Here is a 27056-nt window from a genome sequence, read left to right on the forward strand (position 1 = left end):
GGGCATCCGCTAGGGAATTGAGCTCCCCTGGAACATGTTGTGATGACAGGAAGATGTTCCGTCTGAGTGCCCATATCCAGATTTTCTGGGCAAGCTTGGACAGATTTGGCGAACGAGTCCCTCCTTGTTTGTTCAGATAGAACATGGCTGTCGTGCTGTCCGTCCGGATTTGCACCGACAAGTTTAGCAGATGGGGCTCGAACGCCCGAAGCGCTCGGAATACTGCCAGAAGCTCTAGCAGGTTGATGTGGTTCTTGGCTACTGAGTGAGACCAGAGACCCTGAGCTGTGTGGTGGAGATGGTGAGCTCCCCACCCAGTCAGGCATGCATCTGTAGTCACCACTGCCTGTACTTCGGGATCGTAAAAGGGTTTTCCCCTTGCGAGATTCTCTCTTGTCCACCAGTGTAAGCTCTGTACGAGTGTTGGCGAAACGACCACTAGATTGTCCCACTGACCACTTGCCTGAGACCACTGTTTCGCCAACCATTCCTGCATGGGACGCATGCGCAGACGCGCGTGGGGGACCAGGTAAATGCATGACGCCATCATGCCCAGTAACCGCATTGCTTTGCGTACCGTTATTTGTTGACCTGACTGATAATGTGGAATTTGCAGTAGTATATTTTCGAATTCTCTCTTCCGAAGGGAAGGTCAACCCTTTCTGAGTATCTAGGATTGTTCCTAGGAACTGTTTTGAGGTGCTTGGCACCAGACTTGACTTCTTCTCGTTGATAGAGAAGCCTAATTCGTGGAGGAGGTCGATAGTCCTCTGAATGTTTGACCTGCAAATTCCTGGGGTTTCCCCCGTTATGAGCCAGTCGTCCAGATAAGGGTACACTGGGATTGCCTCCCTGCGTAGGTGTGCAGCTGCCACCGCCAGTACCTTGGTGAATACCCTTGGTGCTGAAGCTATTCCGAAGGGCAGTACCTTGAATTGGTAGTGGCGACTGTCTACCTTGAAGCGCAAGTATTTTCTGTGCGCTGGGAGCATGGAAATATGAAAATAAGCATCTTTCATATCCAAGGTTGCCATGTAATCCCCCTTTTTTAGGAGGGGGATTACCTCTTGTAGCGTGGTCATACGGAATTTTTGGGGCTTGACATACTTGTTGGCAGGCCGTAAGTCCAATACTGGGCGCATTGTCAAATCTTTCTTTGGCACAAGGAAGTAAGTTGAATAGATACCCTTGTTTACCTGGTGTCCTGGGATGAGTTCTATCGCGTCCTTTTCTAGCAGAATGGCGATCTCCTCGAGAAGGATCTTCTGATGTTCTAAGGAGTGTATTCTTTGTCGTGGAGGGTGGTTCTGGGGACGCTGCAGTAATTCTATACAATATCCTGTGGACACTGTTGACAGCACCCATCTGTCTGAGGTGATCCCTTCCCAAGCCTGGGTGAAGTTGGAAATGCGTCCCCCTACTGGGGTTGCGTGAGAAGGGACCCTGAACTGAGCGTCACTGCTTTGGTGGAGGCGTGCCACCTCCCTTGTTGGGGCTGCCTCTGCCTCTTCCACGACCTCTCTTGTTACCCCTGCCGTAACTTTGGGTAGACTGCTGGTTGTTGTTCCATTGTGTACCCTGTCCTTGGGCATAGTTGCCTCTTTGTGAATTTTGGCCGCGTGGGCGACGAAAATTACTGTTCCCCCTCTGGTTAGGGGGTTTGTTGGTAAACTGGCCAAGGGATTTGAGAGTCTCGTATTCGTCCTTGGCATTCTTAAGTGCGTCTTCGACCGCTTTCCCAAACAATAGATCGGGTTCCACCGGCTTGTCTATTATTGAAGCCTGGGTTTCTGTTTTGAACCCCGACTGCCGTAACCACGCATGTCTCTTGATAACAGTACCTTCCGCTATCAATCTTCCTGCGTTGTCCGCGGCGTCGAAAGTTGCTTTTAATATGCAACCAGACACGGCTCTCCCTTCTGCCGAGATCCGAGCCAACAGGCCCTTTAACGGTTCAGGAGCAGAGGCTATGAGCGCCGCGACCTCTTCCCATTGATGGCAGTTGTAACTTGCCAACAGGGTGGTGGAGTTTGCAATCCTTGCTTGGTAGGCGGACGTTGAGGCTACCTTCCTGCCAAACCCGTACAGTTTTTTGCTCTCCTTGTCGGGAGGAGCTTCTGACGACGATAAGGGTGTCCCAGCCCTCTTCCGAGTGTTGGTAACCACTAGGGAGTCTGGTTTAAGATGTCCTTTTATATAAAGAGGGTCAGACTGGGCTGCCCGAAAAAGTTTTTCGACTCTGGGGTTGACGGCTCTGGTGAGGTTAGGATTCACCAGGGATGGATCTATTCTATGTTGGATGGATTTAAGGATAGGGATGGTCTGAGCGACCGGCCTCCTCTCTCCCACCAACTCTTCTGCGAAGTCCCTTTCCTCCTGTACACCGTGGGTGTCGATGTGAAAATGTTCTGCTGCGCGAGCGAGAACTTCATTAAGGAGGGGCTGGTTATCAACTGGCGAGTCGGTAACTGGGGCTTCGCTCTCTACCGGGGAATCTACTCTGTGAATTTCCTGCTCATCTTCTACCTCCTCCAGGTCCTCATCATCCGCATAGTATTCAGTCCCGGTTTGTTCCTCCATAATGTTAAACTCCTGGTCCCCTTCAGGGAAAGGCTGTCCTTGGTATCTGGGGTGTGGAGTAGAGTGTGGAGTAGAGTAAGGCTGCACCTCGAAGGGTTCAGGTCTTTCGAACCGGGCCTTTTTACTTAGGGGGATAGGATCAGAGGAGCCTGAGGGTGTGGCCCCTTGAGGGTCATACGAAAGGAAGTGTTCTGGGTTTTTGTCATAAAAATCAGCTAAGGAAGACATCCTTGACATGACCCTGTCTATGTCTTCACTGGACCATTCTTTGGAACAGGGTATGACTTTAGTAGGCAACTTGGAGGGTTTATCAAGGGTACCCTTGCTGGATGTTGATGTCCCAGTAGATTTGTGTTGGTCTGTCTACTTAGGGTGGAAGGATGGTCTTACAGGAGTGGAAGGCTGTGCTTTCCGCTGTTTCCCCCCCTCCCCGTGCGTGGAAAAATGTTTTCCCTGCCCCTTGGAGGCCCCAGAGACTTTCGACGCCTGGCGTCGAGGGTCGGGAGAGGTATCTGTGTGTTTCGAGCGTGGGGCCTCGCTGGTGTTAACTGCGGCCTCGGTCTCCTGGAGCGCGGCCCGGGGGTGGAAGTCGTCTTCGTCTTCCGACGATCGAACTTCCGTTAATCTAGGGAGCGAGGCACTCTTGGCAAGAGTGGATGATTGCCTTGCGTCATGAGGCGATCTCGATCGAGAGCGCCCAGAGGACACCGAGTCGGACCGTTCCATCTGTGCCTCTTTCCGAGAAGTCGACGTCGTCGAGGTTCGGTTGGACTTAGTGTGCTTAGTGTGTGTAGGGTGTGTAGCGCTTGCATCGCTGGGGGTCTTCCCATAGCCGCCCTGCCGGACAACCTTCCGAGGTCGGGGACCTGCGCTCGGCAGTCTTTCGACGCCGTAATGCCCTCGCCGTCCGAAAGTACGGCGTCGCTGCCATCGCTGAAGGCGCCCTCCGCTGCCATGGCTGCCTGCCTGGCGTGGTGGGCCCAACGCTTTGTCGAACGGTCCTTAAGTGTCTTAGGCTTAAACCTACTACACGCTCTGCAGTTCGCTTCGGGGTGGTCCCTCGGCAAGCAGAGATTGCACGTGGCGTGCCTGTCGACCCAAGGGTATTTGCGGTTGCACTTGGGGCAGAATTGGAAAGGGGTACCCTCCATACGCACCTTGAGGCAGCGGGCTGGTAAGTGTTGGAAATATATAAGGTGTACCTATATACCAAGAGTGAAGAGTATGTACCACCCCCCACTCTCCCTACTTGCAGGGCCGAGGCCAGCGGCCTACTAGGCCCGGGCCGAGGCCAGCGGCCTTCCGAGGCCCAGATCCGTCGTGCAGCAGCCGACGGTCGATGTCTTCTCCAGCCGTCGTCGAGTGTCGACGTTGGGGTGGGGAAGGATGTCAATAAATAATTTTAAACTTCAATAATTAGCAAAAGTAAGGCTAAGGCCAGGGGACTCCGCAAGATGCTTCCGACCAGTATGGCGGAAAAAAACAATCTGAGGATCCTAGACGCGTGAGGGATCTTGGGTACAGTGGACGTCACACTAGGGATAGTATTACTGGCACGCCTGTGTCGACGCCCATTTTCGAGTTTCGAAAAACAAACTGTAATACTCCGCAGCTTCCGCTAGATGTCGGCCTATGCACAGCATGTGATCTAAGCAGATTCCACAAGCCTCAGAAATATATATATATATATATATATATACTGTTAAATAATTATTTATAACCAAAACCTTGGTTGTAAGTGTTACTTGGCTACTTTTGAAAACTTGTAATTATGAATCTGTTACATCTCTACAGCTCACATTTACCCCTCTTGAGATCTGTCTGGCTGCTCAGTCACTCTACCAACTTGTGTAGTACACACCTATACCAATAGGTGGGTTACCTATTACCAATAGGTCATGGCTGGTGTAGTCTCCCACACGTTTACTACATACAATGGTGCTTAACAGTACGTAATGTGTTCTTATCTTTCAGAAAATAATACGACCAAAAGACAGTGGAATGGAAGATTGGGATACAAACTGGTTTCTCATTGTTGTCCTATGGAGGATCAGGGGCAAATGCTCAGCGTTTACATAGCCCCCCCGACTCCGATTTTCCCAAGTGACTTGATGGGTCAACTGGATTTGCTGGCGTTTGGATTTCCTGCAATTCGTGCCAGTGAGTTGCCCAGGAGCTGCAGGTGCAAGGATTCTTCACATTGGGTCTAGATGCAAAATGCAACTGCTGGTGGTGAAGATGCAAGATTCACTGATGCAGACCCTTTCAGAACACTTCACAGAATGAGGGGGGGAAGGCAACTGTCTCCACATACAAGCAACAACCGCCATCTTTCCAGGCTTGGATGAAAAAGCTTCTCTAGGACATGATCCCTTGATGTTGCAATGTTGAAATGCAAAGGGAAGTTGACTTGTACCACAAGTTGGCGAACACCAAAGATCCTTATGCAACCGCGGAACAGCAACGCTTCTGTCGAGGGAGCCCACAAGAGAGCAGGTCAGTGCACCGGGTGGTCCAGGGACAACCCCGCAGGCTCAGGACAGCTGGATCTTCAAAGGCATTGTGGCTAGTTGGCCCCACTAGTCTAAAGGCTGAAGCACTAAACTGGGGTCCTCTGAGATCATGTAGTATAACAGAGCTTCACCGGGCCAGAACCAGGAATGGATGCCGGGCCTCTTCAGGAGTCTTCGACTCTTCTGTCAGCTGTTCGTTTACGAGGGATTCTTAGCTCCAACGCTGATCTGAAGAATGGCTGCAGGAGTCCTCGTCTGATCCAAAATGTATTTTATTTGTATATGGCTTTAAAAAAAAAAAAAAACTTTACAAACATTTGAACAATCAGAATTTAAAAGAAAAAAAAAAATCACAAGATATAAAAAAAAGCTTATGAAAGTAAGAATGATTTCACATACAAAAGCATTACGACTAAAATGAGGAATTTCACCATTAGAAACATACAAGGTTCCCTAAAACAATGTTTTAAAAGGAATCAGTGCAAAAAAGTTATCAGTTGAACTATTAGGCAAACTGCATCCTAGCAGAAAGAATAAAACCATCCATACTCAAAAATTCATATATCTAAAATGTCCTAATTCAAGAAGATAAAAGGAAATACTCAGTTCTATTGAAAATGTTATACTAGGTCACATTCTATTTTAAAAAATCTAACAGCCAATTGCAACGGGACTTTATTATCAAATATGCGTTTCCAGACTTGATTTAAATCCACATTAGATACGTCCTGTACAAATCTAGAAAAATAAGACGCTCTTTGAGGCTAAAGGCGGACACTCTAGCAACAGGTGTCTCAACGTTTCTTTAGAATCATGTTCATGACATTTTCTGCTTGTTGTCAATTGCGTTGATTTTGTTCTAATAGCAATTATTTTGCCAGTAAGCATGACAATAAATCTAAATCTCACAACGGTTTCTCCATCCTCTATTTGGAAAGAGATACAAATATGGTTCCATCGTAACCATATATTTATAATATGAGATCATGTGAGCATACAACCTGAATTGAGTTAATTTGTGGATTGTCATTGCCCAGTCAGCATTTTGCAAAAGCGGTTTTACTTTTTTAGGATTCACAATCAGAGTTGTCAAACAAGCTCCCACACAAACCAGCAATGAATTACACATTTCCATTAATTTGAGTAGGAAATTTGATTTGGGTGTACCTTGCTTCAACATCTCTGAGAGTACATTACACAGATTGTTTTCAGTTTGAGCAATTAGATTCCAAAATAATTGAAGACATTTCCACTCCACAATACTCTTAAAAGATTGTAACCCCAGCTTGTAGCGAATGGCTACTATTGGGACACATTTTGGTAAGAAAAAAATGTTTTTCCCCCGAGTAGGGATGCCTCTAACCTGTTCACATCCAACTTGCCGGTTATAAAAGGAATTTCACTCCCGTAAAGTATTTTAGGAATGGCTTTTAGTTTATAAAATCTCAGGGTAGGTGTGTACGAGAAGCCACCAAATTTATGGTCCACTGCTTGCAACTGGGTAATGCAGATTTTAACTTTAGACAAGTAATGATTTTCAATTTGGACACCATTTGCCTTTACACTCACGAAAAAACACAGATAAATCATAAAGTTCTTAATATCCAGTTTAGACTTGTCCAAGTACCAACTTTGAGGATAGTGTTCTTCTCTTTCCACCAAAACACAGAATGTGAGATTTTTGTGGATTTACTGCTAAGTCGTTAGTTGTCATATTTGGCAAATGCTGATAGCAGGCGTTGCAGACCCACCGACGATCTATCAAACAGTAGAAAGTCATCAGCGTAGGAGCACCAACATTTTTTTCCCTTCTAGCCTCGGTTGAATAAGGGCGGCATTCCCAAGCACCGGCCCTATATCAGATGTATACAAATTGTATAGAGTCGGGTGAAAATGCATCCCTGTCTCAGCCCGTTAGAAGTCTTAATTGTGTCAGAGAGTTGACCATCACTACTCAAACGGACTTGTATCTTCGACCCTTCATGTAAATGAATTAAGGTGTCCAAAATGTCTCGTGGCATTGCCATTGCATACAACTTCTTCCACAATATATCTCGATTCACCCCATCAAAAGTAAGAGACAGATCCATGCTAGCCAAATAAACCGGACTCGCCCCCTTTTGCCTACCCAATTCTTGCAGAAGGGAGATAAACCCCCCTCCCGCCTGTGTACCGATGCCTTTTCTAAAGCTGAATTGAAATGGCGAATACATTTTTCTGTGGTTGCCCAATATTCAATCCTTTGAAGGAGAAGGCCTGCATATATCTTCGAATCAGTCTAATAGGGCTATTGGCCGATAGTTTGAACGCAAGGATCGGTCTCCCTTTTTATAGATAGGTATGATGTAGCTCATGTTCCATGATTCGGGAATTACCTTTGTTCTACTTATATCTTCAAAAAGAAGAGCATTTTTTGGCCATTTATCTGGATTGCCCTTAAAAAGCGCATTTGATCCGCCGCTCTAGAAGAGCCAGTCCGGGCTATCCTTTCTCTAATTTCTTCAATAGAGAAGTTGCCCGACCACAACCTTGTTTTCCCTTTGTGTGCTAAATATTCGCATGGCTCAACATTCGCATACATATTTCCAAAATGTTCTACCCACGTTTCTTCAGCAATTGGGTTGAGATTGCGAACTACGGCAGGTTTAGAAACTATTTATAAGCTGCCAGAAATGTTTTACTGAAATTTTTTAGCAAGGTCAACATTTCCTCATTGTCTGCTTGTAAAAGTGTAGATTTGTGATTTCTAATCCAGTTTCGATATGTTTGTTTCACATGTTTCACTCCCTCTAACTTCAAATTGCCTGGCAGATCGAGCTGATAGATTTGTCTTAAGGTACGACGTAAAAGTATCTCACTTATGCGTACTGCCGAATCATACTTATGTTTATGGATTTTAGGAGCCGGCCATGTCACTTTCTTTACCGAATTTTCGATATGAATTTTTACATAAGGACCAAAATGGTCATGGGTGAATCTTATTTTTTTCTTCAAATGTAGTTGCATCATGATCCTTGCAAAAGAGATTACTACATGCAGTTCCATTACCGGGGTGCCAGACAATTCTGTTATTCCCTGGATTTAAAGCCAGATCGGACATCATGAAATTAGAATATGCACTTTCGATAGAAATACCCAAATTCAAGTATCTTATGATCGCTCATCAATGTAGGTTGAAGGATGAAACTATCAAGTTGAACATACACACATATAATCAATGGCAGATCATAGGTAGCTTTTTGAAGAGCATAGACCAGTAATGGCAATCCATCTTTCTGTAAGTTGTTCCCTTAAATTCAGAATTAATTTTTTCAGAAGGTTCAGCCATTATATTTAGCAGAATGTCACCAGATGCTGCAACATCTTCCTTTGACACCCACATGTTTGTATTCAGGTCCCCCATAAAGAGAATTTGGAGACCTGGATATTTGCATAAGCATTTCACCATAATCTTCCATTTGGGAAGTTAGCTCACATAGATTGCGCCCTGGTGACCAATAGATATTCCAAATTAAAACGCGAGCTAAACTCTCCACCTTTATAAGCGCCCCCAATGCAGAGGGCTGAATAATGAAAGTTTCAATCAAGGTGATACCAATGCCTGATTTTATAGCCAAGAGTAAGCCCCTTTTCGGACGCCCTAACAACCCTTTAGAGGCCAAGAGATGGATACATTCAAATCCATCCAAATGTGCCTTTGATGTCATCCACGTTTCTTGTAAACATAATACTTTTGGATCTTAATACTTAGCATAATTCTCTCGATGAGAATAGATGACAGTTCCCACGAGAATTCCATGATAATAAGGCAATGGCGTTATCCTGAGTTATTTCTGCTGTTTGAGATTTTGAAGCTGCACTATTGAGTCTCGTAGGCTCAGAGCGAGCCATCTCCAGCTTGGATCCCGATCCTCGAGGTTCTCTGGGTTTTTTTTTTATCATGGGGGCCTTCCATGGGTCCCAATCTAGAGAGGTCATGTATGTTGGGAACTTCAATCTGCGGGCTGCCATCACCGAAGATTAGTATATTAAATCCCTGTATATTGAACTGGTCTAGTTCTAATAAGACATTTCTAAATGCCAGCTTCGAGTGGAATACCAATCTTACATGATGCAAGCAATGCGGATGGATAAAATCAACCCTTTTAATATCTGCCGTGGTCAAGTTCGCGAATGCCGGAATATCATTCAAAAGTTGCAGGGATCTATTCCCGTTGATGGCAGGCTGAAAGCCACAATCAGGATACAATAGAATGCTTGGCAGCTCTAGAAGGCTCGGTTTCCTCCATAAAGTGTGTTTAAATTCAGTGTCCATATAATTAGGAACTCCATCCTCTGTATCCCCCTCTACAACTCCCTCCAGGAGAGATTGAGTATCCCTTGATGGTATCTTTATCGCTGAATTATTGTCCAGTAGCTGTTACGGGGCACCGAGGGTTCACATACCCAGGCTCTTTTAAGCCAGTCAAGACTTCGTGTTGAATTAGGTTAGGTATATCTCATGGAAGTAGACGTTCCCATCTGAGGGAATTCTCCCCCTTACTGCCTCATCCACTGCTGCGTTAATCAGCATCGTCGCTACCTCAGACTTGTTCACAGTGATCTTATCTGAGGGCCCCAAAGGTAAATACCTGGAGGATGCAAGGTCTCACCCATAGGGACTTTCTTACTATTCTCCCCGCCCCTCTGCGGCAATGAGCTGGGATCTGTGGGTATCAGCTTTGATTTTTAACTGAAACTCCTTTGCAGATGGATTCAAGGCAGGGGACATATTATTCAAATTATTGTCTGGGGCCTTCGGGGTGAGAGGAGCGGAGCTGCAGCTCGGGGGCTTTTATACCTCCCTGCACCTCCTGTAAAGCTGGCTTATCTAAAGCATTAGTCACCCGTATTCCCTGGGGAGATTTCCATTTCGGGTGTGAATCGATCCCTCAGTGCCTCCTCCACAGCTGTACGAATCAGGAGCGCTACTTCAGGCTTAATGTGAACTTGTCTACTGGTCCCGGGGCCAAATTACTCCCGTTGACCTGGGCCTCGAGTATATTGTCTTTTAATAAGGGGTCACCCCCTGTCTGTGGTAGAGGATTCTGTTGCCCCAAGGCCAATGGGATATCTGCTACCTGGGGCACATCTGGAGCGTAATCCTGGGTTACAGCGGGAAGCCCCGAATTGCATAAATTCATTTTCTGAAAAAGACCATAGCTTTCTTTCTGCTCTATGAGTGGGGCTGACTGGTCCGTTATCAGAAATGTTTTTTGTTTTTACCTAGCTTGTTTTTAATTGGCGATGCTTTATGCGACATTTCCTCAGAAAGGGAGTTAGATGGAATACTATATACTCCCTCCCCTGGGTGATTTATTGTGTCTGAAGGTTCTATCATTTCTACATCCTGATCATTGCATTGAGTCTTCCCTTACGAAATTTCTCCAACTATTTTTCTGCGGTTAAAAAATGATGAATTTCCAATCTTTCCATTTTTTGTTGTTTTTTTTGGTTATTTGTATTTGAGAGTCTGACATCCTTTACCGCAGATTGTTTATCTGTGTGTGATGGAGCTGCAGCGATTGGTTTTTGGATGGGGAAGTTGTATTGTACCCTTTGAGGCTTCAACTCCATCTACTTCACTCACTATTGGTACACCCATTGTTAACAACTTCGTCACTACTTTCGTGGGCATGAAGTCCAAAGCTTCTAAACAAATTTTAGCTTGCTTGAGCTGTCTTTCCATCAGTATTCGAAGTTCCATAAATCCCGTGGAGTTGGTTTTTAATTCCTGTAGTATAGAGCCTAATAGCCCTCTGGTTTCCGATGGCACGCCCGCCTGTGCGGTAAAGGAGTTTGTTGGATCTAGTAAATGTTGTGTTATATTATGCAGGTCACCTTCTGCAGTGAGAAAATTCAGAGGCGTGTCTAAGAAGGAGGTCTCAGGAATAACTACCGCCTCCTCCGTCTGGGGCCCCCCCCCCCTCCAACCATGCTGGCCTCCGACTCTTCCACCCGTTGGGCCTGCGCGCGCACCCCCATAGATATCGTGGATGAGTGCGCGACCACCTCAGCCTCCAACAGGAGAGAGTCGCTCGGTTCAGGGGGCGACAAAAGTAGTGGCATATTCATAGCCATTCTTAGAGTATTTTTTACCAGAGTGAAGATTAGAGGAGCCGACAGAATATCGTCATACGGTCTTATACCTTGTGCTGGAATGCTTCTGATAGAGGGGGCCTACAGCCGAGCCCTGCGCATAAACATACTCTATATACTATTTCTCCGCCTAGGCATGACTATATGGCCAAAAAGGTCGGATATTTTCTCCCAAACATGGCCCCTGAATGAAAGGGCAGCACCTCCATTTAATTTACGTACTAAAAGTGAAAATTTCCACTGGGACGAATAAAGTCTAAGCTATCCATCGTGGTACCAGTCCTACCACAAATGAATAAATATCCTCTAATGCCAGGATCCCAAGTGAATCATACTATCACACAAAATAGAAGATAAACAGTTACATATTGGACTGAGATTGTGTGTTAATTTCAAAGTTGTCGTGTTTGCCCAGCGGACCGCCTCCTCAGCAGACTGTCCTTCCGGCTCACAGTCTTTTACACACCAAGCTATAATTTCCCACTGCCCAATTTCCCACCTAATAATTTAACGAGTATCTCTGCGCCCTGCGAACCGCAAACAGTACTTTATAGTACTACGAGGTGCATGCGCAGGGTACTGGCTATTTGAAGAGTTCTCAGGAGTGTCACCACACCAAAGCGGCGCCGACATTTTAATTAGCCACACCTTGAAAAGAAAAAAAAGAAAAAAAATGATGTTTATTTTGTTATACTATTTCGCAGTAAGCCAGTGAAAGCAGTTAGGAAACACAAAGTGTTCAGTCTATGTAACACAACGTGTTAGTCAAAACGCAGCGTGTTAATCAGAGCAGGACAATTTAGCACAACACTAGTACAGCTTGCTAGTCATCTTTTTCCAAAGTCCAGGCAAAATTGAGTGCCACAGCTTAAGACGTGCTGACAGCCTCGGGCGCAGCAGATGAAGGGAACTGGCAGCGTTTCAAAAGGGGCAGTAACAGGTCTGAAGCAGCAGCTCAAACGAACGAAGCGCGGCCACAGCAAACAGTACTTTAAAGTGATCCAAAATCCATCCTAGAAGCAAGCCCACGAATGGTAAGGATCTGCACCATTCAACCAGCCAGTAGTTATCTAGTCAGGGAACAACTATTGGTTTCACTCATGCTCCACAGCTAGACATTCTGGCACAATGTATGTGGAATGGCAACAGACAGTCCTAGCCCCTTTCTGGGTCACACACACATAGGCATAACTAGCCAATAAAAGCAGCAGCCTTCCCAGGCAAGTGCATGACCATGTATGAGATTTCCTGGCCAGGCAGGAAGAAGGCCACACTACAATTTGGGCAAAGAAGAAGTGAAAATCTTGTGGTACGAACATTTTAAAGCCCTAGGCACGCTTATTAGCCACACTTGAAACTGCTCTTCACGCTTCCTTGATTGGGTTTTGGCTAAACTCAGAGCTCACGGTTCACCATAACTAGGGTGGCCTCCTAAAATCTGTCCACCAGGCCGGATTCTAGCAATCCAACTAACAGCATGTTCATCCTGTCCATCCCACCTACAGAGGGGAGAGGAACATGAAGTCGTACTCCTTGGGCAGACCGTTCCACGCCATTTACAAATGGGAGCTCAACAGGCCAGCACTCCCATTTATTTCAGAAATGGGGACATCCTTCTGTGAACTTTTTTTGTGGAAAAAACAAACCATCTGTCAGGAGTCCGCCTAAAGTTTGGTGGAGTCTCCACTCCATAGTAGACACAGGATAAGGAGGTTTCTTTATCCATTTCCTCACTTTCCTCTAATTCACAAGACTCTATTGTGACGATCCTTCAGATAGCATCACTTTTCCCCAGGGGGCGTTGGGGACCCTTTCCATAAGGCTAGGGATGTGCATCCGCCAACCAATATTCCCCCTAAGGGTGGTAATATGCAGGTGGACATATGGCATTTATAACGCGCCTTTCTGATGCTTGTTAATCTGTTTAGAATCACATGCTGTGCATATAGTGGACATCCAGTAGTAACCGCAGAGTATTTCATCTCGTCTTTTGAGAATCGAAAGGGGATGTCGACATGGGTGTGCCTGTAACACCATCCCCAACGTGACGTGTAGTGTACCCAAAACCCCACACGCGTTGCGGTCCCTCGGATTGTTTTTTCCTCCCAGTGTACTGGTCGCCTATGCGGAGCGCTTCCAGAGACATTGCTATATTGTTGGGCGTTTTATATTCTTACCGTTCCTTCCCTTGACGGCTGTTTCCTGACCTACGCCGAAGCCTGTTCTACGGACCCTCAGACTGTTGATCTGGTCGGCGCTGTCTGGCCAGCCTACACAGTAGGGAGAGTGGGGTCTGCGTTGACATTTCCTTTTTAAGAATGCCTTTCCCTTTCTTCTCTTTGTTCCCTTGTCACTGTTATTCCTGCGCGATGGACAGGACTCCATTTAGATTGTGTCCTTCATGCAAGGCAAAATTCCAGTGGAAAGAACCACCTTAAGTGTAATAGGTGTTTTCCCCTTAACGAGGCCTGTGCGGCTTGTAAGCTCCTGCAACCCCAAAACCCTAAAGGAGCGCCGTGTTAAGCAGTGGGCGGCCTATGGAATGTTGCAGGCCGAGAGTAGTTCCCCCGCTGCCGTCAAGTGTGACGAAGGGCTTAATGACGACCAGGCCTCCAATTTGGAGGCCATTGACCTCACAGCGCAGAATTCTCGCTCCGCGTCGTCCATCCACCAGCCCCACCAGGCACGACATGAGTTCTGCTATGGGGACTGTACATCCTGGCGACAAAGATGCACACTCTTCCCACACTAAAAACACAACCCCCAGTCTGTCTTCGACGAAACAGTCAAAGCGTACCATCGCACCAACGGGCACACTGGAAAGTTCGGCAGTGCCCACCGATCGTCACAAGTGGCAGCCCGCCCCGCAACTGCGGCATGCAACCGGACAGTCTAAATCGAAGGGCACTACCACCAATATTCAAACAGGTCGAGACGAATCAGAAGGTGGTGTCGGCGGCGCATAAAGCCCCGATTACTCCGAAAACAACCACGCAACCACCGGCCCAGTCTAAATGCTATCCTGTGACACCAATTATTACCGAAAGCATTGCTAAGATCGTTTCAGCAGCAAATCAAGGAACACGGTCGAAGGATTCATCGAAACATAAAGATAGGCCTAAAGACACGCCCGAAGACACATCTCAACCACCGGAACCTCAAAAAGACTTTTCAGAGAGCCCTGTGTCTTCGGCGTGAAGGGAAAAATCTCGAAGTTCGGGAAGATAAACTAGAAGAGCCTTTTCCACCTCTAGACTCCTCTGGCTCCTCATTATGGACCTGGGAGAAGTTTGAGGGGTGTATGAATAGGTTAGAGAGATTTGTGGATTGAGAAATTCACACCCAAAAGGCCTCGAGAGGAGAGCCTTTTTACTCCTGTGCCAAAATTTCAAAAGACCTTTCATTCCTTTCAGGAGGAAAAGTCTTATGACCTCACTGATTAGGTCCCTATAGACAAATTCAATCAAGATGAATACCCCTTTGGGGACCCTGTGGGTGATCCCATTGACCCCACAGAGGGCTGGGAAGATGACCACGTCCAGCCAGTGACCCTCAGCCTTGGGCATCTCCTTATCCTTCCCCAGCACCGGAACCTGATGCTCTGTGCATGGACTTTCCCTGTCCCGCTCCCCACACTGCTCGACAGGCCTCTCCAGTTGATGACCAGATGGCGTTTAACGCCATCTTAAGGAGGCTAGCAGAACATTTCCAGATTGCTACCCAGGAAGCTGTACCAGAGGCTGATTTTTTCAAGGACATCTTAAAGGAAAAGCCACCTGCCAGCCAAGCCATTCCATTCCATTGCTGAATTCAATCAAAAGACACTTGGCTCCTTCATTGTTGACACCCGTCCTAACAAGGTCTGTCAATCCTAGAGTCGAAAAACTTGCCTATCCCCTTCTGATCCCCTCTACATCAGGGGACATGCTACTCCAGATTCCATGGTAACTACAACCAGGAAAAGGGTGGGGGTCCCCCCTGTCCACAGAGGAAGCGCCCCCCTGACAAGGGCTGCAAAAGGTTATACACATTGGGGGGGGGGGGATAAAAGTCACAACTGCTGCAGCATTTTCCACTCACATAGCTACCACCACTTTGTTGGCTAGCTATTCAGACGCACAATGGAATATGCTACAAGAAGGCCTTCAAGAAGTCCCTGAACCGCTGCGGGCTTGCCTACTTTGAATTGTAGCTGAGGGCAAACAGGTTAATCACAATATTCTCAAGAATACTTTGGATGCTACAGAGACAGCTGGCAGGACCTTAGCACAAGGTACCCTCCTAACCAGAGTTACGAAACTCTGGTTTCAAACCAGAAACCCAAGCTTCATTGATAAATAAGCCGGTGGAGGAGACCAACTCATTTGGGAAAGCTGTTGATGAGGCTCTCGAAACAGCTAAAAACGAACACGACATCCTTAAGACCCTGGACCAAATCTCCCAGAGGGCTTCCCAAAGAAGAGGGGGCCGTTCTTGACGTTCCTTTTGTGGCCAATCTTGCTCCCCTCACAACCAATATGGCGCTGGAAATAACTGGTCCTCGCCTCAGGGTACCAGCTACATCACCCCGTATACCCCAAGAGGTCAACTACAAGGAAAAGGAAGGGGCCGGAATTCCAACCCTAGAGGCTCTCCAGTCTCAGGTCAGCAATGACCAGAAGATATAGATATAGACGCTCTTCTCATATGTTGGTCACACCATTATAGTTGTGTTGTAGGTTCCACACAACTTTACTTAACAGTGTCACAAAATAGGTTTTTCAACATATGTATGCTCATTCCATCTAATAAGCTCCACTAGTGATGAGTGATTGCCAACGCGTTTCGGATTTCTCCTGAATCCTTCAGGGCCTTGGAGCAAAATTTGACGTTGGGATTGTTCCATCCCCCAGGAGTGCATACTGGGGCCACCTGTTCCCTTTGGTCTCTGGTGGCCTTGAGACTTCCTGCCCCTTTGCACCTGAAGTATACACATACTTGATTTACCTTAGTAACCTCACATGGACTGAACAGAATAACTACATTGCTAAACCCTATCCAAATAATCTGTGCCCCCCCAAACCACCTCATTTTGTGTCTCAGCCAGTGGTGTCAGGCCTCCTCCAAACCTACACTGTTAAAGATACCAAGGAGGGCCTTAGCCACTGCCTGAGCAGTAAGTCCTCTTAAGCATGGCTTCGGGATACCTGGTACCACAACCAATGTAAAATTGGTTGCCTGAAGAAGTTGGAGGGTCTAGGTGACCAACAATATCAATCCCCACCCTCTCAAAAGGTACTACCACTACAGAAAGGGGCACTAAAGGTGCCACCTTATACCCACTCTTGCCAGAAGTCTGACAAGTGTGGCAGCTCGTACAGCATTTCTCTACATCAACCCCCATCTTGGGCCAGTAGAAGCACAGTGATATTGTCTCTTGGTCCTCTTGAAACTCAAGTGGCCAGCAAGTGGAATCTCATGTGCTAAGGAACAAGTTATGCAACTGTTGTTCTCATGCATGGGTCTGGCATGGATTCACATACTCATGAATATTCCCCGTTGTCAGGCTGGGAATCCTCGGTAAAGAAAAGGTCAGTTTCAGATTTGTTTCTGAACTGTATTTCTACTAATAACCAATCATTGGTCTCTGGGTCATACTACCCCCAGCCAATGACTGCCCTCTACCTAAGCCCCCCCTCTGGCAGCCATCTTCAGATTTGGTAGCGCGTTAAGTGACAGTAGGACCAAGAGAAGAGCCGCAGAGGGAGGGTTTGCATGTGAATCCATGCCAGACCCATGCTGGAGAAACTTGTTCCTTCTCCAGCATGGGGTCTGGCATGGATTCAAATGCTCATGAATACAAGAATACATAGCAGTACACACGCACAACTATGGGAGGTGGCAAGACTCAACATTAAGCATCTCTTACCTCCTCACCAGGCTCACCTTCAAGCAAACAAGTTGCGCAGCACTGCTTGGCCGACTCTGGATTCCTCCCTGGAATCCCGGTCGATGCAGTAGAATTTCGTGAAAGTGTGCGTCGACCTCCACGTAGCAGCCCTGCAGATGTCCAGCAGCGGCACACCAGACAGGAATGCCGTAGTAGCAGCAATCACTCTGGTCGAATGGGCTCTCGGACGGCCGGGCAACAGTCGGTTTGCCAACCGGCGACAGTGCATGATGCAGCCTGAGAGCCACCCGGAAATGGAAGCCTTGGAGAGGGCCTTCCCTTGGTTCACAGTGCCAAAGTTCAAACAGCTGTGATGTCTTCCGAAAACCCTTTGTGCGGTCCATGTAGAAATTCAGCGCTCTACCCACCTCCAGCGAGTGCAAAGTCCTCCCAGTCGGCAACGGGAAGATAACAGGTAACATCAAGGGCTTGTTGAGATGGAAGTCCAACGGCACCATGGGCATGAAGGAGGCGTGCGTCCTCAGCACTACCCTCGTCTCATGGAATGTCAGATACGGAGGCTTACAGGAGAGGGCCTGGATCTCTCCCACTCGTCATGCGGAGGTGATGGCCACAAAAAACGCTGTCTTCCACAATAGGAATTTCAACGGCGCTGAATGCAAAGTCTCGAATGGAGGCCCCATGAGCCTGGTCAGCACGATATTCAGCTCCCACGCCAGGGCCTTCACCGGGCAGGAACGGGTGGAAAAGTCCTTTCATGAACTCCTTCACCAGGCGATGAGACCACAGTGACAACCGCCCCGGAGTTCTGGTGTAGCGGGCGATCGCTGCCAGATGGATTTTGATGGAGGTATGAGAGCCCTAGCCTTGGCTAGCGACAACAAGTACAGCAGCACTTGAGGGACCACTTTGCCTTTGAGGAGGAAGCACCTGAGGGCCCAGAACACAGCCCGGAGCTCCAGGACGTTGATGTGCAGCGACCTCTCCTCCGGGAGCCAGAGGCCTCTTGCACGGAGATCTCCGGTGTGCGTGCCCCATCCCTACAGGGAGGCGTCAGTCATCAGTTTCCTGATGCGCTGGGGGTCTGGAAGTCCATGCCCGTCACGAAGCACACGCGGATGCCCCACCACTGGATCGTTTGTCGGAAAGCCTCGCTGAGGGAGATCTTGTCTTCGAAGCTTGCCCCACTTGTATCCAACGGGCATCGAAGGAACTCCTGCAGCGGTCACATCCGCAACCTATACAAACACACGAGGTAGATGCATGACATCATGCCGAGCAGGATGACTTATCTCCTCCGACAGTGAAGCCAGCTACGCCACTGTGTTGAGTCTGGCTGCCAAGAACAGGGTGTCCTGCGATGGCACCAAGCAGGACTTTGCATAGTTTATCGAGAACCCCAGTTCTGCGACCAGGTGGATGGTCCTCGGTGTGGTCGACGGCGAGTTCCCTTGACTTCGCTCGGATGAGCCAATCGTCCAGATAGGGGTAGACGTGGAGCCCCTGGAGTCGCAGCCACGCCGCCACTGGCGCCAGGCACTTAGTGTAGACCTTTGGTGCCGACTTCAAACCGAAAGGCAGTGCCTTGAATTGATAGTGCCGTCCCTGGACCACGAAGCGCAGAAACATTCGATGTCCTTTGTGTTTGGGGATGTGGAAGTACGCATCCTCCAGGTCCAGCGACGACAGGAAGTCCCTCTTCCAGCTGTCCCAGCACATGCTGAAGGGTGACCATCCGGAATTTGTGAGATTGTATGTATTTGTTAGATGGGTCACGAGCCCCCGGTTTTCTTTCGGACGAGGAAGTACCGCGAGTATACTCGAGCCCCGGAGTCTCTTCGGGGCGAGCTCCATCGCGCCTTTTCCAGCATTGCTCATGCCTCCAGAAGTAGCTGTGGAATGTGGTTCTCTTTCCTGGCCACTGGGGGAAGTGAGGACACTTCCTTTGGAACTCCAGAGTGTGCCCGCGGGCCAGGGCATCCAGCACCCAACAATCCTGCTTCGCCGAGGCATTGCCATCTTGGGCCCCTTGGTGATGATGTCCTCCGGCCTTGCTGTGGCCTATGTAGGCTTCTTGCGACAAACAGCGGGCCGATTGACAGTACGATGAAGAGCTGCCGCCGAATCCTTTGGAGGCACCTTAAGACTTGCCTCCGGAGGTCCGAATGGACGGACGTCGCCGATGAAGCGTGCCCAAGGCACGGGCCGTTGGCGTCTGCCTTGATGGCCTGCAGTGACTCGTCCACCGCCTTATCGAACAGGTTGTTCCCGTCGAAGGGCATGTCCAGTACCCTGGTCTGTACGTCCTGACGGAAGTCGGTGAACCTGAGCCAACCGTGCCAGCGAAGACCAATGCAGTTTCCCCATCTGGCAAAACCCAGTGTCAGCGATGTCCGTAGCTACTGCGATGGCGTGGTCCGAAGCCACCTCGCCATCTTGTAGGATTTCAAGGGCTTGCGCTCTCTTGCTTTCCGGGAGGAAGTCCAGAAGGGGGATGATTTTAAACCACAGCTCCATATCGTAGCAGGCCACAATAGCTAGAGCGTTGGCTGCCTTGATGGTCGTCGCTACTGACGAGATGACCCGACGTCCCATGGCATCTAGCTTCTTTCCCCTCACTGTCCGGCGTGAAAGTCTATGCAGTCACCCCTGCCGATTTCTTCTTAGCCCCTGCAGAGACAGTCTGGGGACAGCTGCGCCCTGAGGCACATTGGAGCGGAGTCTGGGACCCGGTACTACTTCTCGTACAGGGGCAGTGGACGGGTTCTTCAGAAGGGACAGTCCTTCGTCCCAAATGTCGTCCAACAGTGGGACTGGGAGTACGGTCTTCCTCTTGGCCTCTAGTCATTGATAGAAGAACCCGTACTTCTCTTCGAGGCATAGCTTGAAAAGCTTAGAGGCCCTGGCGATCATGGCGTGAAACGAGCCAATTTCTTCAGGAGGGGAAGCCCGGGGAGGGGGCGATGGGAGATCAGTTCTGTTGTCGCCATCTCATCCCTCGGCGGAGGGGATAGAGGTGAAGGATAGAGGGATGGAGAGGATAGACTTGCCTCTGCTTGGCTGGAGGACACCCCCCCGCATCCTCCCCTCTCCCCCCCCTCCCCCCCGACAGTCCAGGTGCCGCTGGATCGTCCGCCAGAGGTAAGGGTGTGCAGCGCCAGCAAGATGTGTTCCGACCTGTCCGACGGTAGTGGCATCAGTTGCGACGGGAGCATCGGCAGAGGCGTGATGTCTCCCGGTTCCTTGTCAATCTGCCGTTCTTCGTCGGCTCCACCCTAGCTCTCCACATCTGCCTTGTCGGGATCCTTCCTGGGAGGCCCCGACCTTGTTGAACCTCCACTTGACAGACTTGACAGACAGCTTGTCCTTGGAGGAGGTATCTGAGTCCGCTAGAACTACCACCACCCCCCCCCCTCCTTCTCGGCCCAGGGCTCAACAGGGGTCTTTTCAATCAGTTGGAAAGATGATTCCCTCTGGGATGGCAGGGATACTCTGACTGGAGGCTGTCTCCACTAGGGTCACCTCTACAAGCGTCGCTAGGGACGCCACGACTCCCTCAATCGAGGCCTTAGCCAGGAGAAACCTGGCATTCATGACCTAAGGAGTGTCTGAGGCCTTCACTGTGGGGAAGGTCACCGCATCACTCCCCCTGGGCTGTCGCCATCGGGTCCGGCCGGGGCTTCTCCCGAAGCTTACCCAGGTTCTCCGACTTCCTTTTCACCGAGCTGGAGTGTCGCCTCGTGGTTGACTGCGTCATTGGTGATGTGCCCAGCCTGGCAGCCGAAGAGCCCGAACCAACGGATCTCCAGGGCCTCAGCCCTCTTGTCATCCGGGAGGAAGTCCAGCAGAGGGGAGATCTTAAACCACAGCTCCCTGTCGTAGAGGGCCACAATCGCAAGGGCGTTGGCCTCTTTAATAGTGCCATGACCCGTCGTCCCATGGCGTCCAATTTCTTCCCTTCGCCGTCCGGCGGCGAGGTCGAAGTTGAAGCCGTTGTTACGGTCACCTGGTTCCCACAGGGGCGTCGATTGGACCCGGGCAGCTGCGTTCTCCACCAACGTGATGCGTAGTGAAGAGATGACAGTCTGGACTGGCCCGCCTAATCTTGTCTGCTGGACTCGTACAAGTATTCTCTTGCAAGTGGAGAAAGGGATTTAGCCACCCGCGGACTTTAGTGATGCCCCCCCCCCCCCAAACTGTTCTCGTTCTCCCCACCAATCACCTCCGATATCCTCTCTTGGTAACCTCACCTTATGTTTTTAAATGATGAGCTCTCCATCCTGCATGGCATGTAGGGGCGCGTATATACCAGTTACTACACTGGTTTGAAGGTACTGGAGGAGTTCGAGGAATATGGACTCCAGTGTCTATAAAGTTCAAAGAGTTCAATATGTCTGATGTTCACTCTTGTTCTATTCCCTCGTTAGGTTGCAGCTGGGTCCAAAAGAATATTGCTTGGAGGCAGCCGATGGCGTTCAGGTAAGAGTCTATTACCAAACACTGTCTGGTAAAAGTTGCATGAGTTTAGCGGTTTTCTCTCCCTTTATAGGTGCGGCATAGAAAGATGCAGCGAATTAAAGGCGAATACCTCTGGTTGTAAAGCAGGTAAGCCTATGGTGGCAAAGAGATCGTCTTTGTCGGTTTTCTCGGGTCACCTTGTTATTCCTTTTGTTTTCCCCCCAGGTGCTGGGTTTCGACGAAGAAAATGATGGAGGCAGCGCCGAGTTGAAAGATGCGGTGGACTGGTGAGTATAACACGGCGCTGCTGCTGGCAAAGCGACGCGTGCTGAAATAATGTCCTTTCCAGGCTTGGAGATGTGCTGGGTCCGGAATCGGGTAAGGAATCAAATAATGTCCGTGATCTAACCTCTTCTCTCTTTTCCTTTTGTCTAGGAGCTCCGGTTTTGAGGCGGGCGTGGCAGAAGACTGGATGCCGACTTGCAGACACAGTGAGCGTTACGCTGCTGGATGCAGAATAACACGAAGCATGAGCTGCTGTTCGGGCATGGTTTAAATAGCCTGCAAAGTAGTCCTAGGTAAGAAGTTCACCAGAACCACACCCGAGTAAAAAATAGTCCCTGTAATAAAATAGTCCAATCCAGGCTTCACGTTGGCTTGGACTCATTTGCAGCATTGTCTGCATAAGGTAAGTAAAGTCTATGAGCCTGGCGCCTAAGGCGCCAGGACTGAATCCAAACAGCCCCCAGCCGGGGCTGTTGGGGTTTTAATGAGTATCTGGATGCCTGCTCCCGGGGCTGATGGACTCGATCCGGATCCCCGGGGGTAGGCATGACAGCCGTTGCCCTCGATGCCTTCTTCTTGGCCGCCGCTGAGATGACCGAATCCGGGGTCGGCTGCGCCCTAAAAGGCACATGGGGCGAAATCCGGGACCCAGTACTTCTCATACCGGTCTCTTGGCAGGGGTCGTGGACGGGTTCTTCAGGAGCTCCAGCCCCTCGTCCCACATGTCATCAAGTAACGGGACAGAGAGGACCGTCTTCCTGTTGGCCTCACACCGTTGATCGAGGAAACCTTCCTTCTGTTCTACGGGGCAGAGCTGGAAGAGCTTGGATGCCCTGGCGATCATGGCGTGGAAGGAGCCAATTTCGTCGGGTGGAGAGGCCCAAGGAGGTGGTGATGAGGCCCATCCCGTCATCACCACTGTCGTCATCTGTCTCCGTGTCATCCCTCGGGATTGGGTAAGGAGAAGAAGGCTGTGAGGGCTGTGCCGCTGGAAGGGCGGTGGGGGAGGAGTTCTCCGCTTGCTTGGAGGGCTTCCCGACGGTCCAGGCTACGCTCGGTCGTCCGTTAGGGGGTAAAGGCAACCTTGTCCTTATCCCCGTACACAAGGCCTGGATCGCCATCAGGATTGCTCCAGAGTTGTCCTGCGTTCCAGGTACAGGTTGAGACGGCTGGGCAGTGAAATCCTCCGCCTCCACGGGAGCCTCGTCGGCACTTCCGTCGCTTTCTTCGTCCGCCTCGTCTGGATCCCTCCCGTGGGACTGGACTTCCTCAAATCCTCCAAACCTCTTGTCTAGGAACTTCACAACTTCAGCCAGCTCCTCTTCAAAGGCTGTATCCGTGTCCGTGATGGCCACCGCGCCCCCCCCCCCTCTTTTTCCACCAGGATTCTCACATGGGTCTTATCGATTGGTTGAAAAAAGGATTCCCTCTGCGGTGGCAGGGAAACTCTGGGCCCCGAGGTAGTCTTCACTGAGGTAGCCTCCACAGGGTTCGCCAGGGCTGCCACGACTCCCTCGATGGAGGCCTTACCCGGGTGAATCAAGGCCTTCACAACATTGGACGTGCCCGAGGCCTTCACCTTGGGGGGAGGGTCGCCGACTCGCTCCCCCTCGGCTGTCTCCGTCGGGATCGACCGGGACTTATCCCTAAGTTTACCCGGGTTCTCCGACTTTCTTTTCCCCCGAGCCAGTGCATTGGCTAGTGGTTGATGGCGTCGGTGAACGTGTGCCCTGCCTGGCAGCCGAGGAGCCCGACCGTTTGGCGCTCCCGGGACTCACTGTGCTTTGCCTTTGGTTGGGCCCCCGTCGCCGGAGCGCCCTCAAAGATCTTAGAAGACTGCTCGGACTTCTTCTCACCTGCTGCTGGGCTCTTACCCTCCAGGCCAGTTGGTGAGGCAGATATGCCGATCCTTCATGGTCTGCTCTGACATGTTCTGGCAAAACGCAGTCCTTCTCCACATGTGTTGTCTTCGTGAAGGCAATAGAGGCATCTGGAATGCTCGTCCTCCTTGAAGACATTCTGTAATCCGCATCCAGGGCAGCTCCTGAAAGGCTTGGATTTGGACGTCATGCTCCCTTTGTCCTCGGCCATGTCCACGCGGGGTAGGCCTCAAAGATCTTCTGGAATCCTCTGAAAAGCAGAACTCGACGAGAACTTCGCCCTTGAAGGGTGTAGAAAATTCCGACACGGGTCCCCGTTGATCGGAAGTAGAAACGGTGGAGCTTGAGGCTCGATTGACAGAAAAAATTAGATTAAACTCTGAAAAAACGCAGTAAAAGCTCGAGAGCTATAGCACTAGGACTCACAACACTTGAACGTGCAGTAAAAATCTGAAGATGGCTGCCAGAGGAGGGGCGTAGGTAGAGGGCAGTATGACCCAGAGACCAGTGATTGGTTATTAGGAGAAAGACAGTTCAGAAACGAAACTGACCTTTTCTTTACCGAGGATTCCCAGCCTTATGGGGAATATTCACGAGTATGTGAATACATGCCCGACCCCATGCTAGAGAATAGTAATTCTCTATTTTGTTACTTCAACAGAAATGCAAGATTTTAATTATGAAACTTTAATAAAATGCTTAATAGCATATTACATTAAACACTGTTACAGTTCATTACGAACTATTCACATAAGAAAATAAAAATGATACAATGTTATTAAATAAAATCATACCCGAATCACCATGAAGTTCATATTTAGTTGACAAATATGAAGCTCCATTGTTAGGAATCATATTACCATGTGACATTAACTGGTTGGGAAAAAAATGTAGTGTACATCAGGATAAATCAAGAAACAAAATGTTAAGCATAAAGAGGGGAAAAAGGTTTGGGTTCGCGTCTGGCATGAAAGTTTGACATGAGGACGCTATGCAATAGACCCAAGAGCTACATTGTTTTTATATAGGCAAGATATTCCAAATTCAGTTAATATCCATATATCCCTGCCTGGGGAGAGCGGTTTCCGGGTCCATGTTCCAAAGGAGCAACAATCTTTGTTACCATCAACGGTGGCTATTGAAAACACTTTGAAGGAGGAAAGGTCAAAAGCAGCGTTTACGACTGGATATAATTCTCAAACCACCATAGGGCTGTGCTCTACGTTGACTGACTCTAAACCTTACTTTGAAATGGTTTTGAGCAGTCATACCCAACAATGCATTGTTTTATTTTGCATTAATCTGGCAATAGGCACAATCACAGAAATTAATTGACTTGCACCCCAACATAAACTTCTATGAACTCTTGGATAAAGCTAAAAAGTGGTCATTAACCAAACTAGAAAGGGCAGCAGAGAATAGAAAGCAGCACAGTTTACAAGTTACAATAAAACAGCATCAAATAGCAGTAGAGAATATCCCCATGAGCAATGGATTGGAGCATAAAGCGGATCATACCTAGTAAATCAGTGAACATAAAATATCAAAAATAGTGGGAAACCATGGCTAAGCCAAAGGTTATTCTGGTACAAAACCAGTAACCAACCAGGCCCTCGCCAGAGAGTTATTCAGAACATATTTCGGAACACAAATCTCACTTTTGATTTAGCAAAATGTATATATAATGCACACTTTTCATAAGATGTCCGGATATCGAAACATAGAAAACCATGTTTGATGGACTGAGATGGATAAAACTTCCAAAGAAAGCAACAATTTGTACAAGGTAAGTATTCAACCCCAACACATTGTCACTTCATATAATGAAGGATAAAATGGTCGTTACCCGATTCTTAGATCTTACCTGAGGCTGTATGTTGGCTCCAAGTTGAGAACTTTGATAAGCATCTCCATTAAGCGCTTGTAAGTTTAGGTAGGATTCACCTGAATGTGAGACCTTAAAAGAACCAGAGGAACCTATGTAAAATCAAGCAGAACAGCAAGAATAAATTTCAAACGTCAGACCTTTGGAGAGGGACGGTAATCTTTTTTGTATTACTTCGTGGACACCAATTACTATTAGCATGCAATAAGGGGGCATATAAAACAGGACAATTCAGTTATCTGAAATTGATGGCTTATAATTAAGCCTCGCAGTCCATTTCACGTTTGTGAAGAGCACACTACTACTGATGCAATTACAGTTGCATTGTGCATGGCTTTTCATGCCTATAATATTTAATATCAAAACAAATGTCTGATTCAAAGAGTTTTTGAGCCGCCATATAGTGTATTTACATATTCTGAGAGATAAGCTGGTGTATAGTATATATTTCGCAGATTGAGGTAAAATTGTGGATGAGGCATACCTTAAGTGCTTATTACTAAGTGAAAATTAAACCATGAACATGTTTTCTGCATGGATGTCACTTTTAAATGGTCAATGCAACCTACATTTTATAAATCTGGCCTGTGTTTATCCTTAGCCCCATTCTCAGCTTTTTGGTAAAATCGACCCACCATTAATCAGTACCTAAACCATTAGCTAAACTGAACAGACACTGCTGTGGTTATTCAGAGCACAGGCTCGGACCTTAGAAATACACAAATGAATCCTATTGCAGCCCAAAAAAAACATTTAGTGACTTCACAGTTGATGGGAGAAGCTGGGTCAGGGGGTCATAGGCCTAGTACCTTAGTACATTAATTCATCAAAGCAACAGATCCTCCATATGAACCCTGAACTCTTAACCCGCCCGAAGGGCTTTATAAAACCATCTCAAAAGGCAATACAGGAAACTCCAACTCTTATTATAATCCTGTACTGCATTATTTGGTAGCGTGGACAGAACAATCAGGCTCATCAAAGGAGGGAGAGAGCTGTAGGAAAGTACAAAGAACTTATAGCATATAGAGAGTTCAAAAGAAACACTAACATTCAGAAGTACAGTAGAAATACAGGTGTATTTCAAATACAAGTAATGTTAAAGGTATTTGCATCACGCATCGTCACCAAAGTGGGCCACATGCACTCTGGCGGATCTGAAAAGGAGGGTGTTGCAAAGGAGGGTGTTGCAAAAGAGGGGCTTGGAGGAGGTTAGTACGGTTTCTTGGGAATAGCAGAGTGAGAGTTGTGATGTCCTGTTGACAGTTGCACCGTTGGCTGAGCTGAAGGGCGGTTTTCGGCTCAGTGCTGATTCCCATGTGCTATTGTGCCGGGTTATGTGTTGTTAGTCTGTTTTGCAATGTGGTAAAGTACATGCGGATTGCTGTGCAGAGAAGTGGTTGTGGGAGTTTCTGTATGAGAAGTGT

At 48.4% G+C, this 27056-nt stretch overlaps 1 protein-coding gene across 1 annotated transcript in view; it reads right to left on the minus strand.

Annotated features, from left to right (window-relative positions):
- LOC138447638 (pre-B-cell leukemia transcription factor 1-like) overlaps window positions 1-27056 on the minus strand; it is a 345584-nt gene that overhangs the window by 109933 nt on the left and 208595 nt on the right. The window contains exon 7 of the mRNA XM_069603845.1: window positions 25609-25721. Coding sequence (XP_069459946.1) covers window positions 25609-25721 — 113 coding nt within the window. The remainder of the gene's footprint in view (window positions 1-25608; window positions 25722-27056) is intronic.

Source organism: Ambystoma mexicanum, chromosome 3q (genome assembly GCF_040938575.1).
Source record: "Ambystoma mexicanum isolate Mex_15411 chromosome 3q, UKY_AmexF1_1, whole genome shotgun sequence".
NCBI lineage: Eukaryota > Metazoa > Chordata > Amphibia > Caudata > Ambystomatidae > Ambystoma > Ambystoma mexicanum.